General features: G+C 41.9%; 1 protein-coding gene across 2 annotated transcripts in view; it reads right to left on the reverse strand.

Annotated features, from left to right (window-relative positions):
- The window catches only part of IQSEC3 (IQ motif and Sec7 domain ArfGEF 3), a 103,579-nt gene extending 101,441 nt beyond the window's left edge, over positions 1-2,138 (reverse strand). For both annotated transcript variants that reach the window (XM_028121221.2, XM_088025538.1), the window contains exon 1: positions 1,576-2,138. In XM_028121221.2, coding sequence (XP_027977022.1) covers positions 1,576-2,138 — 563 coding nt within the window. The remainder of the gene's footprint in view (positions 1-1,575) is intronic.
- Positions 2,139-18,890: the final 16,752 nt, after the last annotated feature.

Genomic DNA, 18,890 nt, shown 5'->3' on the forward strand with positions numbered 1-18,890 from the left:
AAGGAAGGGCAAATGGGCCATTGAGGGAGCTGGGGAAGAAAGCTGCATCTTCTTGGGGCTTGAATCAATTGCTATGGGTCTGCCAAGTCAGATCATCCTGGATCTTCACCCCTATGAGCCCATGATTCTTGTCAAATCTACGCTCTATGAGCTAACATATCCTGACCCGACTTCTCTACATAGATATGAGGAGAAAATGAGTTTTTAAGGAATACATCAAATCTTCACACGCATCTGCAGACCTGAAACATGCTGAGACTGGATGAGGTGAGATTCTTGGCTCTCCTCCCCGCCCCCCCCCTTAGCTCCCCCTTTAGCATCACCATTGTCAGGGTCAGGTGCTGATGAGGTACTGATTTCCCCTGAGCTGTTCTTCCATGCAGTTCTCCCATCACCTGTATACTCAGAGGAAGGAAGCTGATATGTCACAGCCTGCCTAATACAGAGGAGAGAATATTCCAGTCCTCTTTCATCTCTTCTTCCCATGTCCCTAGTTCACAGACATTGAAAGTAAAGAAAGAGCTTGAGGTCCTAGAATCCCTCGCTGGGGCTAATGAGTATATTTCTCTTAGGACCCAACATGAGATTCCTAATATCACCAAATAACCAAGTGGAAACAAGATTTGCAGTCATCAGGCATAATAGAGAAAGATTTAAACACCCAAATACCAACAACTCCGTTTGCCAACTGTCTCTCTAATCATTGTTCCCTTCCCACAATTGCTGACCATCCTGCACAGAAATCCTCCTTGAGTCAGAGGAAAAGAGCTATAGCCAGATTGAGTCCTCCATTGGCTTGATGGGTTGTGTCTTTGCACCCCTTTGGTCCTGTGGGGATTCAGAAGAAAGATGCCCACTCAGGTCAGAGCAGAGTAAGCTTCCCCAAAGAGCCACTCCTGGCTTTGATCCCACTGCACCAGTTAAAGAGCCAGACTCGTTCCTCTGGGAAATGCTTTTCCCACCCTTTTTCTTCCTCTATCCCCAACAGCCCTGCCTTCTCACATCATTCCTGCTTTTCAGCCTTATCCCCTGCCTCGTAAATTTTCTCAGACCCCAGTTCTGTTCTTCCTGGACCCTAGCCCTTTTAAAGCTCTTAACATGCGTCTTTGCCAAGCCTCTGTCTTTTTCATATCTCACTCTCCATTCAAATAATTTTACTACCCAAACTCCCTTCCAAATTTTTCCTAACTTAAAAAAAATTCAACTGTTCTTTTTTCTTCAGTATAATCTTCACCACAACTTCCTCCCAGTCTTGTCTCCTTTAAAATCTGCCAGTTTCTGGTATCTCCAATCACTTAAAACCCATTTCTTTCCTCCTTTGCCCCCCTGTAAGGGTCTGGATTCTCTCTTTTGCTCCAACATCCCCTAAACCCTCTCAAACACTGATATTAATCCCTCTTTTCCCCCAAATCTCCTTGACATACTTCTACCTCCAAGCTTCTTCTCATCTCTTCACTTCAGGTTACCCTAGTCCTTCAGACTCTTAGGGGCACCCGATTTCCCTCTTATCTCCTCCTTACACCCATTTGCTTCCCTTTCTGTCGCTACAATCCCCCTCCTTTCTTCCCCACTCACTCGGGTCTCCTGCTCAGGACGCCCTTGCCGAGGGCGGCGGGGGATTTGTGCTGAAGGAGGGTTCCAGCGGCAGTGCAACAACTCGAGGGACGCTCCTTCTCCTTGTCTGCGACGGCCCCGGGAGCCACAGGGTGCTGGTGGGGCAACTGGGGTGCGTGAGCCCTGCTGCTGGGGCCCGGCTGGGGTTGCACCAGGAGCTGTCCGTGGTGCTGAAGCGGTGACTGCTCCGGCGCAGGCTGTGGCGCGGCGGGCGAGATCTGTCCGTGGTTCTGGAGCGGTTCCTGGGCCCCGGTGGCGGCGGCGGCGGCGGCGGCAGCGGTGGCCGGGATGGCAGGCAGCGGGGCTGGCGACGGAGGGACGAGCCCGGGCGGAGGCTGGGCTTGCAGCAGCTGCTGGTGCTCCCACAGGCTGCGGTTCTCGGCGCTTAGCTCATCCAGCCGCCGCTCCAGCTCGTCGATGCGCTGGCGCTGGGTGTGGATGAGGCTCTGCTGGTTCTGCACGATGGCCGTGAGCTCCTTGAGGTAGAGCACGGCACGCACCGGGTTCTCCAGCAGGCTCTCCATGCCGCCCGCCGCCGCCTGCGCCCTGCCTGCGCCTCGGCGGGCGGCGGGGAGCGCGAGGGCGCGCAGGAGCCGAGCAGCCCCAGCGATCCGCTCGCCTCCCTCTCCGGCGGGCCCAGCCTCCCTCCCCGCCGCCGGCGCCGCGTCACGGCCACACAGACATTCACACACGCACCGAGGGGCGGGACCGCGGCGCCAGGGCCCACCCTCCCACCTCCGGGCTTCGTGAGGAGTCTCGGCTTCCTGCAGGGCTGACAGGAGAGAAGGGAGAGGAGCGAGGGAGCCGGCAGGGGAGCAGGATAAACGAAGGGGACCGGAGATAGATAAATCTGGAGAGAAAAGGAAAGCGGGTGAGGTGGACTTAGGTGTACTGGGAGAGTGCGGTGAGACAGGTCGGAGAAAAGAAGCAGATAAGGACAGAGGAGAGGAAGAGGAAGCGGCTGGGAGAAGGAGAGGGAAGGAGAGAGAGAAGGTAGCAAAGGAGAGAGAAATGTATTTAAAAGGAGGAAGTCATGGGACTCGGAAAGGTCACAAATTCTTTCTCTTATGTCCAGCCATCCCAGAGGTTACGGGTCATCTTAAAGTCCTTCTGAGGAGAGGCCACACTTGCCTCTTTTGTACTCAACAATCTATTCTGCCAGGGAATTCCCTGGGATACAAGGATCATAGAATTATAAGGGACTCTAGAGAACATCTAGTCCTTTATTCAGCCGAGAGGAAACTTAGGGTGGGCAGTCTGTTTATGTTGGGTTTTCTCTGGGAATGAGACCTCAGGACAGTTTTGGCCACTCTAATATGAACATTAACTAAATAAACCAGGTCCTGTGTGTCATGGTTCATGCTTCCAGAAACTTCGGAAGAGATCGTTCTGTTTGAAAAACATTTATGCAGTGCATTCTCCTACAAACACTGGGTTAGGTGGTGGTAAGATCCAGATGACTAGGGTGGAATCTAGCACAACAGATATGGTGTGCGCCTGAATAACTAAAATACAAATCGAAATTTCTGTTAGAGCTCTTCAAGTTTCATAGGAGTTCAGGGGAGGGAGAGGTTGTGTTTGACTATGGTAATCTGATCAGGAGGAGGTGTTATTCAAGCTAGGCTATGAACGATGGGAAATTTCAACAGGTAGAACAGGGGAGCAGAAGATGAAGAAGATATGTCTGACAGCAGGAAAAGACTAGGAATGGAAATAGAGCACTTTAGTTTAATCTAATTTGACAGACAAATGACCCTTTCCTCTGGGCTGTGAGTGCTCTTAGCATATCTGTTGTGCTACTGTTCTATTCTCCACACAGGTGGTTGTTTCCCCAAAGTAGGCATATCTGTGGATACCATGTGTCCAGTGAGCTTGGCCAGCCAAGCCCATCTGGTGCCAGACTTGAATGACTTTATGGGAGAGGATATGTGCTTTGCAAATATATTGGTTTCTCTGCACCTGCAGTGTGTTTTTATTTTGTTTTTCTCTTATTCATTTTCCTAGGGGAACTTCCTTCTATAAAGAATGAGTGAAAGAGCTTATCCATAGCTGAGCCAACAGTTAGGAGAACTTATCCATAGCTGAGCCAACAGTTAGGAGAACAGAGCACCGGGGAGGATCCTTTGGTAGTGATCAGTATTCCAACTAAAGAATGGAGGTTGGGGGATGGAATGAGGGCACACAAAAACTCAAACACTTCTTCTGAATTTTCTTTGCTCGCCTAGTCAGTTTGTTTTCCATGAGTTGGGTGCCCATAGAGACAATACTATTTCTACAAGTAAAACAGCCTGCAGCATAATTATCCTTAGGGCTTGTTTGAAATGCAGATTTTTGGGCCCCATGTTAGTCCTGCTGTGTTGGAATCACTAGGAATGAGGCCCAAGTGCATTCATTTTTTGACTTTTTTTCCTTTTATTTAAAAAAATCAACTTTATTGAGTTACAACTTACATGTAATCATATGCATCCACTTTGAATGCATGGTTTAATGAGTTTTGACAAATACATACACCCATGTAATCAAAATTTCCATCACTGTAAAAAGTAACCTCAGGCCCCTTTGCAGTCAATTGCTCTTATCCTCAGCCCCAGTCCAGCATTGATCTGCTTTTTGTCAAGATAAATTAGTTTTGCCTGTTCTAGAATTTCTTATAAATGGCAATCATAAAATATATACTCCTTTGTGTATTTTGTTTTGCTCAGCATAATGCTTTTGAAGTTCATCTACTCTGTTATGATATCAATAGTGTGTTCCTTTTTATTTCTGAGTAGTCTTATGTGGTATGGATAAAAACCATAATTTATCTATTCACCTGAAAATGGACATTTTGGTTGTTTCCAGGTATTGGTTATTTTGAATAAAGCTGCTGTGGACAAGCTTAATGGACAAGTCTTTGTGTGGACATACATTTTCATATGTTTTATTGGGAGGAAAAATCTAGAATTGGAATTGTTGAGTCATATACTAAATATATATTTAACATAATAAGAAACTCTCAAATTTTTTCCAAAGTGGTTGTACTATTTGTTATTTTCCCCAGCAGTGTATGAGAGGTTCAGATGTTTTACATCCTCACTAACACTTGGTGTTTTTAGCCTTTTTAAATTTTATCACTTTGAGTGAGTAGTAAGTATATTAATATGGCTTTAATAAATATTTTTCCGTAAACTAACACTGTTGAGCATCTTCTCACGTGCTGTTGGCCATTTACCTGTTTTCTCTGCCCATTTTTCTTTTTTTTTCATTCAGTCTTTTTTTAATTATTTTTCTTTTTTAAATTTTATTTTATTATGTTATATTAGTCACCATACATTACATCATTAGTTTTTAGTATTCCATGATTCATTGCGTATAACACCCAGTGCTCCATGCATTACGTGCCCTCCTTAATACCCATCATCGGGCTAACCCATCCCCCTACCCCCCCACCCCTCTAGAACCCTCAGTTTGTTTCTCAGAGTCCATAGTCTCTCATGGTTCATCTCCCCCTCCGATTTCCCCCCCCCTTCATTTTTCCCTTCCTACTATCTTCTTCTTTTTTTTAACATATAATGTGTTATTTGTTTCAGAGGTAATAGAAGGTCTGTGATTCATCAGTCTTACACAATTCACAGCGCTCACCATAGCACATACCCCCCCCCAATGTCCATCACCCAGCCACCCCATCCCTCCCACCCCCCTCCACTCCAGCAACCCTCAGTTTGTTTCCTGAGATTAAGAGTCTCTTATGGTTTGTCTCCCTCTCTGGTTTCATCTTGTTTCATTTTTTCCTACCTTCCCCTGTGATCCTCTGTCTTATTTCTCAAATTCCTCATATCAGTGAGATCATATAATACTTGTCTTCCTCTGATTGCCTTACTTCCCTTAGCATAATACCCTGTAGCTCCCTCCACATTGTTGTAAATGGCAAGATTTCAGTTTTTTTGATGGTTGTATAATATTCCAGTGTGTGTGTGTGTGTGTGTGTGTGTGTGTGTGTGTGTGTGTGTACCACATCTTCTTTATCCACTCATCTGTTGATGGCCATCTTGGCTCTTTCCATAGTTTGGCTATTGTGGACATTGCTGCTATAAACATTGGGGTGCACGTACCCCTTCAGATCACTACATTTGTATCTTTGGGGTAAAAACCCAGTAGTGCAATTGCTGGGTTGTAGGGTAGATCTATTTTCAGCTTTTTGAGGAACCTCCATACTGTTTTCCAGAGTGGCTGCACCAGCTTGCATTCCCATCAACAGTGTAGGAGGGTTCCCCTTTCTCTGCATCCTTGCCAACATCTGTCGTTTCCTGACTTGTTAATTTTTGCCATTCTGACTGGTGTGAGGTGGTATCTCATTGAGGTTTTGACTTGTATTTCCCTGATGCCGAGTGATGCTGAGCACTTTTTCATGTGTCTGTTTTGTCTGCCCACTCTGTTGAATTGTTTCTCTTATCTATTGAGTTGTAAGAGTTCTTTATATATTTTGGGAAGCAGTCTTGGTCAGATACATATATTAACAAATATTTTCTCTAGTCAGTGGCTTGCCTTTCATTTTCTTAACATTGTCTTTTGAAGAGCAAAGGTTTTTATTTTGGTAAAGAAAAACATCACTTTTTTTTCTTTTTACAGCTCATGCTTTTTGTGTCCTATCTAAAAATTATTTGCCTAACTCAAAGCCAAAAACACGTTCTCCTGTGTTTTCTTCTAGAAGTTTTATCGTTTTTGCTTTTATGTTTAGGTCTGTGATCTATTTTAGGTTAATTTTTGTATTTAGTATGAAGAGTCAAAGTTCATTTTTTCCTTAAGCTTTTGACAGAATTCATCACTGAAGCCATTCCATCCTGGAGGTTTCTTTGTAAGATTTTTAACCACAAATTCAAGTTCTTTAATAGATACGGGGCTTTTTATCCATTCTGTTTCTTCGTGTATCCATTTTGGTAATTTGTGTGTCTGGTAGGGAGAATGACCACCAAAGATATCTATGTCCTAGTCCCAAAAACCTGTGAATTTGTTTCCTTACATGGCAAAAGCCACTTTAAATATGTGATTAAGTTAAGGATCTTGAAATAGAAAGATTATCCTGGATTACCTGGATGGGTCCAATGTAATCACAAGAGTCTTTGTAATGGGAATGTGAGAGTGTCAGGAAACGTGACAACAGAAGCAGAGGCCAGAATGAGGCAATTGCTATCTGGGAAGCAAAATTCAGAAAATACAGGTGGCATATAGAAACTAGAAAAGGCAGGAAAACAGATTCTCCTCCAGAGCCTCCAGAAGGAATGCAGTCCCACCAATACCTTGATTTTAGCCAGGTCAAATGCATTTTTGGACTTCTGGCTTCTGGAACTGTAAGATAATGAATTGTGCTGCTTTAAGTCACTATGTTTGTTGTAATCTAACAGCAGCAATAGGGAATGAATACAAGTGTCTTTCAAGAATGCATCAATTTCATCTAAGTTGTCAAACTTGTTGGCATGAAGTTGTTTATATGTTCTTATTAGACTTTTAATGCCTGTAGGCTGTGTAGTGATGTCTCCTCTTTCATTCCTGTTATTGGTAATTTGGGTATTTTTAAAAGTCAGTCTGGCTAGATATTTATCCATTTTTATATTTTCATATAACTAGTTTTTGGTGTCATTGATTTTTCTCTATTGTTTGTCCATTTACTGTTTCCTTGATTTGTTCTTTTATCTTTCTTTTTTCCTACCTACTTTTGTTTCCATTTGCTTTTTTGAAACTAGCTTCTTAACATAGAAGCTTAGACTATTGACTTTAAATCTTTCTCCTTTTTAAAAAAATTTTTTATTAAGATATAATGTATTATTTGTTTCAGGGGTACAGGTCTGTGATTCATCAGTCTTACATAATTCCTTTCTCCTTTTTTAGTATAAGTACTTAAAGCTCTGAAGTTCCCACCAAGCACTGTTTGACCTGTATCCTGAATTTTTCATATTCATTCAGTGCAAAATATTTTTAAATTTCTCTTTGTATCTCCAAATCTTTCTGTTATTCATTTCTAATTTAATTCCTTTATGGTCAGAGAACATATCTATATGAGTTCAATCTTGTAAAATTTATTGAAATTTTAGAACTTTTATATGATCTAATTTATTATCTATTTTGATGAATATTCTGTATGCAATTGTCTGATAGTCACTCCAGCTTTCTCATTATTAATGTTTGCTTGTGTGGTAGGCAGAACAATGGCTCCCAAAAATGTCCATATACTGTCCCAGTAAACTGTGATAATATTACCCTACATGACAAAAAATACTTTGCAGATGCCATTAAAATTAAGGACCCTGAGATTGGGGAGATTGTCCTGGATTTTGTCCTCAGCACACCTGTGCCCAGTGTAACCACATGATTCCTTAAAAGCAGAGAACTATATGTGGTTGTGGTCACAGGGAAGTGTGACTACAAAGGAATGGTCAGGGTAAGGTGATGTGAGAAGGACTCCCACCTGCTTTGCTTGCTTTGAAGATAGAGGAAGGGACCATGAGCCAAGGAATATGAGTGGTCTCTGGAAGATGGAAAAAGCAAGGTAACTGATTCCCCCCTAGAGCTTTCAGAAAGGAATACAGCCTTGCTGACACCTTGATTTTAGTCTAGTGAGACCCATGTTAAATTTCTAACTTACAGAACTGTAAGATAATAAATTTGAATGACTTAAGCCATCATATCCGTAATAATCTGTTATGGCAGCTACAGAAAACCAATACAGCATGTTACATTTTCCCCCATTCTTTTCCTTTTAATCTATGTATGTCTTTAAATTTGAAGTATTTTTTTTTCCCTATAGATAACATTTAGTTGGATCTGACTTCTTAAAAATCTAGCTTGAGGGGCACCTGGGTGGCTCAGTCGTTTAAGCATCCGACTCCTGATTTTTGGTTCAGGTCATGATCTCAGGATTGTGAGGGAAGGGAACCTGCTTAAGATTCTCTCTCAACCCCTCCCTCTCTCCCTCCACCACCAAAAAAAAAAAAAAAAAAAATCCAGCCTGACATTCTTTCTTTTAATTGGAGTGCTTAGATTATTTACATTTAATTTAATTTATTTATCAATATGTTTGGAATTAAATCTGCCATCTTGCTATTTTATTATTTGTTTCATTTGTGCTCTGTTCTTTTTCACCTTTTCCTGCCTTCTTTTAGCTTGAATATTTTCTGCTATTCCATTTCATCTCCACTAGTGGCTTATTGACACCAGCTCTTCATTTATTTATTTAGTGATTGTTTTGGGTTTACAATATTTGTTGTTAAATTCTCATTGTCTATGTCCATATATTGTATTTCACATAAAATGTAAAAACATTACAACAGATTATTTCCATTCCTCCCATCCTCTGTGCTATTATTGTCATAGATTTACCTCTGTATTTATTATAAATTTCATAATACATCATAATTTTTGCCTTAAAAAGTCAATTATCTTTTTAATTTTTTAGATTTTAATATCTTTTTTATTTACTCATATATACACATATATGTGTGTGTGTGTGTGTGTGTGTGTGTGTACCATTTTGGCCACTTGTATTTCTATATAGACCCAGGTTTCCATTTGGTATCATTATCCTTTCACCTGAAGAATTTTCTTTAACATTTCTTCTGTCAGGTTTTTTCTTTTTGTCTGACAAAGTATTTATGTCTCCTTAATTGTTTTTTTTTTATTTATTTATTTATTCATTTGAGAGAGAGAGAGAAAACACAAGCAGAGGTAGTGGCAGAGGGAGAAGGAAAAGTAGGCTTCGCACTGAGCAGGGAGCCTGATGCAGGGCTTGATCCCAAGACCCCAGAATCATGACCTGAGCCAAAGGCAGACGCTTAACTGACTGAGCCACCCAGGCGCCTCTATATCTCTTCAATTGTTAAAAATTTCTTTTTCATGGATATAGAATTTTTTACTTTGATTTTTTTCAGCACTCAAAGATATTGTTCCAGTGTCTTCTGGCTTGCATTTTCTGGCAAGAACCCTGTGATCAATCTTATCATTGTTGTAATTCAAAATGTGGAGAAAAATAATCAATGGAAACAAGATGTGAAATGAAAGAGAGGTGAAATTAGCAAAGATTTTAAAACAGCTGTCATAAATATGTGTAAGGATTTAAAGAAATAGAACACAATGAGGAGAGAAATGGGAAATATAAAAAAACTAAGTAGAACTTCTAGAGGTAAAACTAATAATATCTGAAATGGAACTTTTACTGGGTGGGAGTAACAGCATATATACACTGCAGAATTAAAAATCAGTAAACTTAAAGATATAGCAACAGAAATTTTTACCTAACCTGATTAATATTGATCCACAGGTCTCTGAGCCTCAGGTTTGTTTTTTTTTTCCCAGTCTTCTTTTCTCTCTGAGCTTCAGTTTAGATAGCTTCACTTCCAGAAGTTCCATTTAGCTCCTTTTTATATATTCCATTTCTCACCTCATTATGTTTATGTTTTCTTCTAGTTTGGGGTCTTACTTTCTTGCTTCTTCACATGTCTAGTAATTTTTTCATTCTATGCTAGACAGTTTGAATGTGATTCTGTTGAGTGCTGAATTTTGTTTTCCCTTTAACAGTGTTGGACTGTGTTTTTGCAGGTAGTTAAGTTACTTGTGGATCCACTTGATCCTTTTAAGATTTGTTTTAAGCTTTTTATAGGGCAAGTCTAGAGTAATTACTACTCTTGTCTAATTTATCCTTACTATTATGGTATGATCATTCTGTCATCTGATTGAATGTCATCAAGATCTTTGTAGTCTGACTGGTCAGAACTCTAAGTTTTCCAGCCTGTGTAAGCCCTGAACTTATTAAACATCTTAAACCCCCACAGTCATTATTTACTCAGTCATGTAGGATTTCACTCTCTCTATATATGGCTTAATCTTCAGCCACAGACTCAAGGAGGGCTATCTGCAGATTCCTGGAGCTCTTTCTTTATATAACTCCCTCTTCTCTGGCCCTCTGCCCTGTAAATTCCAGCCACCTCAGCCTCCTCTGATCTCTGTGTCCTCAACTCAGAGAGACCATCATGTTCTGCTTTAGCTCTCTCTCCCTGCCCTGCAATCTTGAAGGTTTCTCTAGGCAGTGAGCCAAGATGATTGTAAGGCTCACCTAGTTTGTTTTCCTTATCTCAAGAATCATAATGTGCTGATAGTTTTCCAATTCTGGAAATTGTTTTTGTTTTTGTTTTGTTTTGTTTTAAAGATTTTATTTATTTATTTGAGAGAGAAAGAGCACACAATTGTGGGGAGTGGCAGGCAGAGAAAGAGGGAGAAGCAGGCTCCCCACCAAGCAGGGAGCCCGATTCGGGGCTCAAAACCCGAACCCTGGGATCATGACCCAAGCTGAAGAAAGATGTTTAACTGATTGAGCCACCCAGGCAGCCCTGGAAATTGGTTTTTAAATATATGTTTATATTGGAATATAACAGTTTTCTAGTTGTTGATATGGGAGGGCAAGTGCAGTACCAATTTTTGGCTTCTGGCCTTAAAAAACTGGCCAGAAGACAAAAAAAACTACATTTTTAATAAGCAGCCAGGTAATTCTGATGTATTCTAAATGTGGAGAACTCCTGACTAGAGGGAAATAAAAGTAATGCCTTACTTTTGTGTGGCACTTTCCAGTTTGCAAGACCTCTTCATATGCAATATCATTTAATCCTCGTATCCACTCTCCGAAGAAGGCAGGGATGGGATTATGATTCCCCTCTTAGGACACAAAATTTGAGGCCCAAGGATGTTGTGACTCCACAACATGGTTGGTAGATAGGACAGCTGGAGTTGGAACTCTAGTCCTCAGACCCTAATGCACAGACTCATCTCCCATACACTGTGAGAAGTGAGGAGCCCTGGAAGAGACAAGCCTAAGAGTGAGCTTGGGATTACCCTTCTCTGAACCATGTCACTTGTTTGCTCCCCAGTGCTCAAGCTATTCTTTCTCTGTCACTACATTGTAGCCTGTCTTCCAGCATTAGGTCCCATCACTTCTCCTAATAAATGTTAGGTTCCAGCCAAATTGGACTATTTACTCCTCCCCAAATCCAACAACACACTTCTGTCTTTCTTGTACTTTCTACTCTAGCTAAAGTGGCTTTCGCACCCTGAATCCCTGCATGTCCAAATCCTGTCCCACCAGGGCTCAATAAAAATGCCACTTATGCCGTGAGTATCTTCCATTTGTTCTTCTTTCTTTAGATTCTCAAAGCACCTTATCTATGTGTCTTTCCCTGGCATTCACTATTCTCTTTGTTATATAGTTACCTGTAAGGTGTTTTTTCCTCCTAGACTGCAGTCTTCTGAAGGGCAAGAGTTAGTACCCTTCTGAAACTAATAATATACTATATGTTAATTAATTGAATTTAAATAAAATAAAATTTTTAAAAAGTTAGTGCCTTATAAATCTGGGCACCCACCGCACATCCCTATCTACACTAATTCCAGGGCCTGGGGCACAATGGATGTTCAAATAATATGTGTTTAATAAAAGAAGTGTGATGGTGAGGAGAGGGGATAATGAGCAATTATGCTTAGTTGTAGGGAAGAATTCAGCCATACAAAATGGTTCTTTACCCCTTTGGGCCTCAGATGTCTCTCTTTTAAAATGACATGGTGGGTGGGATGCCTGGGTGGCTCAGTCAGTTAAGCATCTGCCTTCGGCTCAGGTCATGATCCCAGGGTCCTGGGATCGAGTCCTGCATCAGGCTCCTTGCTCAGTGGGAGCCTACTTCTCCCTCTGCCTGCTGCTCTCCCTGCTTGTGCACTCTCTCTCTCTCTGACAAATAAAATCTTTTTAAAAAATTAATAAATAAAATGACATGGTGGGATCTTGGTTAAATTGTGTGTGGGTGTGTACTTTTCTACATGCATATATAATCAACAATAAAATGTTTAAAAACAGATTGTAGAACAAAGTCATTTCTACATTTCCTCTTAACTATGACATATAAAAAGTCATAATTCTAGGGCAATTTTATGGAAGCAGAAGGGATATTAATGATGCCTTTGATGACCAATGACTAGCTGCAGGAATAGCAAGGCATTTGGTTTTTCTGGCCCAGGGTCTGACTTCAGTACCTCTCTTCTTCCCCACCTATTTGGTCAGAACAGGGGGTGCTGCTGCCACCGCTGCCCACAAGCTGCATCCCCCCGGTGAGAAATCCTGTCCTGTCAGCACGGAAGGCCCACAGATTTCCCACCTCCCTCTGATCGGACAGTTCTCCAGACAGGCAGGTGGGGCTAGGGTATTGCTTCTGTCCAAATTTGATGGATTCTAAACAACTGGCCAGGGGGTTCAGGGTCATTTCGTCCAGCTCTCTGCCTCTGGGTAGAATAGCAACTAAGCCCCACAGATGACGAGAAGTTCTCCTGGCTCACACATATTTCTTATGTATACTGTTGCCAGGACTGGAAATACATCAGGCTATCAGCCTATAGGGAAGTAAAGCAAATATGGCCTCTCTTTTTCCTTATTGTTCTATGGTAATAGTGATGATAATCCTAGCCAGCACTTGTATTTCACATTATGCTTTTAAATATCTCTGGGCCTTGGTTTCCTCAACTGTAAATTGGAGATAATAACCGAATCCATATCATAGGTTATTTTAAGGATAAATATTACATGGGATGTGCAATCACATGTATGCATTTTATTTGATCCTCAGTGAGTGGTAAGCAAGATTTTTCTGATGTGGCAAATGAGGCTCAGAGAGGGTGGGTAGCTTTCTTGAGGTTACACAGCCAATCAAGCCAGAACCTAGACTAGAACCCAAGTCTCCTAGTCTAAGCCCCTACACCTTTTCCTTTGCACCACATATTAGGGCATACAACATGGAAGGAATACTTTGGGGGAGTTGTTGACCAGTAATGACCTTGTACTTGTGTGTGTGATTAAATGAGATAAAGCATGTGAAGCATTTAGAACAATGTCTGGCACAGAGCACTTTTTTTTTTTTGGATGCCTGATGTGAGATAGTAGCTCATTGTTGTCTTGGTTTGCATTTCCCTTAGGACTAGTGACATTGAGCATCTTTTCATGTACCTGTCCCCCTTCTGTAGATGTGTACTCTTAGAGAAAATGTCCATTGAGTTCTTTTGCCCTTTTTAATTAGATTATTTTTTACTGTTGAGTTGTAGGAACCTTTATATATCTTGGATATTAACCCCTTACCAAATAAATGGCTTGCAAATATTTTTCTCATTCCATAGGTTGTCTTCTCATTTTGTTGACAGTTTTGCTGTGCAGAAGCTTTTTAGTTTGAGATAGTTCCATGTGTTTTTTACTTGTTGCTTGTGCTTTAGGTGTTATCCAAAAAATCACTGCCAAGGTCCATGTCAAGGAGCTCTTTTCCTAGGTCTCCTTCCAGAAGTTTCATCATTTCAGGTCTTACATTTAAGTCCTTAATCCATTTCCAGCTAGTTTTTGTGAGTGGTATAAGATACAGGTCCTGTTTCATTCTTTTACATGTGAATATCCAATTTCCCTAGTACCATTAAAGAGATGGTCTCATGTTCATTGAGTATTCTTGGCTTTCTTGTCATACTAGTTGAATGTATATCCTTGGGTTTATTTCTGTACTGTTGTTTCTGTTCCATTGATTTATTTATTTTTATGCCAGTACCATATACTGTTTTGAGGATGATAATTATGTAATGTAGCTTGAAGTCTGGAAGTATAATGCCTACTGCTTTGTTCCTTTTCAGGATTACTTTGGCTTTCGGGATTTTTTGTGGTTTCATTTAAGTGTTAGGATTTTTTCTACTTTTGTAACAAATGCCATTGAAATCTTCATAGGGATTGCATTAAATCTATAGATGGCTTTTGGTAGTATTGACATTTTATCGATATCAATATTTCCAATCCCTGAACACATGATACCTTTTCATTTAGTGGTTAGACTTAATTCTTAATGGTTTACAGAAACTGACCTCATGCCATATGCATCAGGTTGTATACAAATGTCTATCAATGTCCTTTTGTGTTAGGTATTTTCAGGATCATTTTTGCATGATTTCTCTGTCCCAACTTTGACATTCATTTGAGATTGCCAGGAAGATAAGGACAGTGCTACTCCTTGTAATTTTTAATTTTCAGAGGTCTGCTTCTCCCTGTATATTGTATTTCTTAGGTTTAACACATAATGTCTTCACATTAGAATCACCAGGGAGCTTTGAACATGCTGATGATTAAAGCCCAATCCCAGAGATTTTAATTTAACTGATCTGATCCAGGTATTGGTAAAATTAAGAGCACAGATACATGATCTCATTTAGTCCTCACAAAATGCCCCTGGAGTATTTTTATTAACCCCATTTTACAGGAAAGGGAACAGGGGCACGAGGAAATAATGACCTGCAGGGCGCCTGGGTGGCTCGGTCGGTTGAGCGTTTGACTCTTGATTTTGGTTCAGGTCGTGAGATCAAATCCCACATCAGGCTCTGCGTTGAGCATGGATCCTACTAATGATTGTCTCTCTCTTTGTGCTCCCCCCCAAATAATGACTTGCCCAAGGCTAGAAAATATCAGAGCCAGAAATCCCACTGACACCACACTGCCCTGGGGTTTTTTAGACAGAACTTCCCTTAAATGCAGCCTGGGAGGTGACTTTTCTTTTTTTTAAGATTTTATTTATTTATTTGCCAGAGAGAGAAGGGGGAGCAGCAGGCTGCCTGCTTAGCAAGGAGCTGGATATGGGACTTGATTCCAGGACCCTGAAATCATGACCTGAGCCGAAGACAGACGCTTGACTGACTGACACCTCAGGCGTCCCAGAGGTGACTTTGTCCACATCTCATATAGCAAAGGTCAACTGAGGGGATGCAGTTCATAGTATGGGCCTCAGAAGGAGTCTCTGAGCCTTCTTGCAGTCGGCCTCTGGACTAGGGAAGCCCTATTCATCCCTAATTACCCACCTGGTGGATTATGCCAGTCTGGGACATTCTGAAGGCATCTCAGGCTTTCTGGCTTGAACAGACCCCCCCCTCAAACCCCTTCTCCCAAGATACCATTTTCTTGGGGCTTCTCTGAATTTAGGAATAGAACAGAGTCATGGAAAAGAGTATGAGTTCTGGAGAAGGCAGATGTGGGTTTGAACCCTCATTTTGCCCCTTCCCACCTATTTGACCCTGGGGAAGTTAACTAATGGGTCTGAATCTCTATGTGATGGGTATTGTGGGGGTTATTGTAGTAGCACAATAGCTGGCATAGAGTAAATGTTTAATAGTTTTTAGCATTTAGTAGGAGTGGTAAAGACTTTCCTGGAGTCCGAAGACTGAATTTACCCCTCTGGTCATGGTACATGGATGAATCACTTACTCTCTCTGAGCTTCCCATCTTCATCTGTCAAATGGGTCCATGAATGTTTTATATGAACTGGAAAGTAGTAAACAAATTGTTTGGGCAGTAAACCCAGATCCAAACAGAACCTGTGAGCCCAGCTGAAGGTAGGAACACCCCTCTCTCATTGTTCCTCATCTCTAGCCCCAGTAAATGGCCTGTCTTGAATTTGGAGGTCATAGCCTCCATGACAAGCACGTTGAGACAATCCAGAAAGACCTGTAGTGAGAAGGGCATAGGAAGAATTTTCCTCCTTCTTTGACACTCTGTGGGGTGTTATTGAGAATACCTGAGAAAGTTTCGAGCTGGAGCCATGGTTCTAATCTGTTCTCTCTGTTCCTGAAAAGCTACCAGACTGGGGCCAGTGTCTCTCCTTCTCTGGACCTCAGGAGCCCCACAGTGGAGTGAGGGGGTGGAGGTGGAATCACCGAATCTAGGAGAAAGGACCCAGGAGCTCACCTACTCTAGGACCCCCTAACACCTAAATGCAAGCAACCCCACCACATCATTCTTGGTCACCAGGCTCTGCCCAAATTTTCCCACAACAAACAAGTCCCTAACCATCACAAGATGGTTATCTAATTTTAGGATGACCAAAAAGCTAGGAAGATATTTCTGATATTGAGCTGTGATCTGCCTTCCTTTCCCTTTCTCCCATTGGTCTGATTTCAGCTTTCCGTAGTCTCATTATCAAAGTCAATCCCTAAACCCCCTCCAGCTCTGTTTTCCCTGGGAGAGAGCGGGAGATGAGAAAGAGGGAAGAAGGGGGGAGACCAGATCCAAACTGCCTGAGCTTTCTTACATAGCATCTGTCTACGTACAAGCTGTGGGTGTCACGTTTGACAAATTGTTTTAGAATATTCTTTTTCTGATTGCTGCCAACTCTTCATCACCCCCAACTCACAGAAACTGCTCTAAGAATGACCCAGAAAGTGGCAAGCAGTCACAGCACTCCACCCCCTGGGGTTTCTCCAGTTTGAATGGTGATATTCAGTATTTTTCAAATTTTTATTTTTTTTATAATTTTTTATTTTTTTATTTAACTTTTTAGTATATAAACTCTTACACGGAACTCAGATGGTTGCGTGGATGGATAGATGGATGGTTGGATGAATGGATTGGTGGATGGTTTGGTGGATGGATAGGCAGGTAGTTAGATAAAATGGGAAGAGTGTGGTTAAGTAGGTGTATTCTAGAGCCAGGGTTCAAATCCCTGTTCTGTCATTTACTAGCTGTGTGGCCCTGAGCAAGTCATTTAAGTTAGCTCCTCAGTTTCCTTATCTGAAAATGGGTAAGATCAATCTTACAGGAATATTGTGATGACTAAATGAGTTAATGCACACAAAGCACTGAACACTTGGGGCGGTGAGTGCTCTGCAAGTGTCTGCCATTATTATTACTGTTGTCATTCTTATCATTATTATTACCACTGACTGAAGTTGGGGAGACTCTCTCTTCCTCTAACCAGTGAAATTTTTGAGACATTGGAGGTTCTGGGAACACTACTTGTAGACTACTTATCTAGTTCATGTTCTCATTTGACAGAGGAGAAAATCCAGCCCAGGAAAGAAACATCACTTGCCTAAGGTCACATAATGGAGTGTGTAGAGTAAAGCCAGATCTTGAGCTGAGGTCGTCTAACTCTTGGCGTTTGTAATTCTCAGAGATCTTTCTGCACATGCCAAACTGTGGACCGGAGGCCAAGGCCAGAGGCAAGGAATTTGAGCATCCCCCCAGCAACCTGTGGGTCTGACTTTAGGTGAGCTGTTCTGCGCCCCATCCCCTGCAGGATGGGTCCCAGAGGTCCTCTGCTAATGAAGTAGAACCTTCAGCTCTCTCTTGGAGCCAGGGTGGAGGCTGAAAGGGGAGGAGGTAGATGAAGGCAGTGAGCTCTGAAGCTTAATTCACACTTAGGCCATGTCGTAAGAGCGCAGGCTGCAAGATGTTACATGCTGCCAGTGCAAAGTGCAGTGATTAATTGACAGGTGAGTCTTGTCAGATTTTCTCTGCCCCCTCACTCCCTTCTCTCTTACTCCACTTGAAATTTTAGAGGAAGCGTCTCTCCCTGGGACAGGGAGTTCCAGGCAGTAGTGCCCGCCTGAAGTTTATATTGAATCTCCAAGGTGAGAGAAGAGGGAGGTTTTTATTTATTTATTTTTGTTTATTTTTTTGAAGATTTTTATTCATTTATTTGCCAGAGAGAGACTGAGCCACCCAGATGTCCTGAAGAGGGAAGTTTGTAGTTTTCATCAAAACCAAATGAACTGGGCGCCTGGGTGGCTCAGTCGTTAAGCGTCTGCCTTCAGCTCAGGTCATGATCCCAGGGTCCTGGGATTGAGTTCTGCATCAGGCTCCCTGATCTGCGGGAAGCCTGCTTCTCCCTCTCCCGCTCCCCCTGCTTGTGTTCCCTCTCTCGCTTTATCTCTCTGTGTCAAATAAATAAATAAAATCTTTAAAAAAACAAAACAAATGAACTGTCTCTTATATCTAGTGACAACCCTTCATTCACTCATGTAATGTGTATTTATTGAGCATTGTGAATGTTCACAAGGGCCACCTTCATGAGTGTGTGACCTGTGCAGCCCCACAGGGTCCTGGGCTCGAGAGAGCCTTGCACTTGGTTTAATGCTCTGATGTCACCATCTTGAAATCATTAATAATTTTAACTTACGGTTTGTGTTTTCTAACTGATGTCCAGTGGGACAAGGGTGCATGCACATAGACAGAGGAGATCTATGTCATATGACTTCTGCCATTCCTAGACACCTGTTCCCATGCAGCCTTTTCAATGACCTGAGAGCACAAAATTCTTGTGGACCCACGCTATGGAGGGAGCACAAGGAAGGGGTGTTAGGTCTATGACTGGTGACAGGGACACCCAAAGACCTGAGAGGCCACACTTTCCATCCAAACCAGAACTTACACTATACACAGAAAGAAGGCAATGACCTTTGAGGACACATAAATGACCAAG

This window comes from Eumetopias jubatus, unplaced genomic scaffold, assembly GCF_037043125.1.
Source record: "Eumetopias jubatus isolate StellerSeaLion01/CBP00866 unplaced genomic scaffold, mEumJub1_p1.0 scaffold_8, whole genome shotgun sequence".
In the NCBI taxonomy this organism is placed as follows: domain Eukaryota; kingdom Metazoa; phylum Chordata; class Mammalia; order Carnivora; family Otariidae; genus Eumetopias; species Eumetopias jubatus.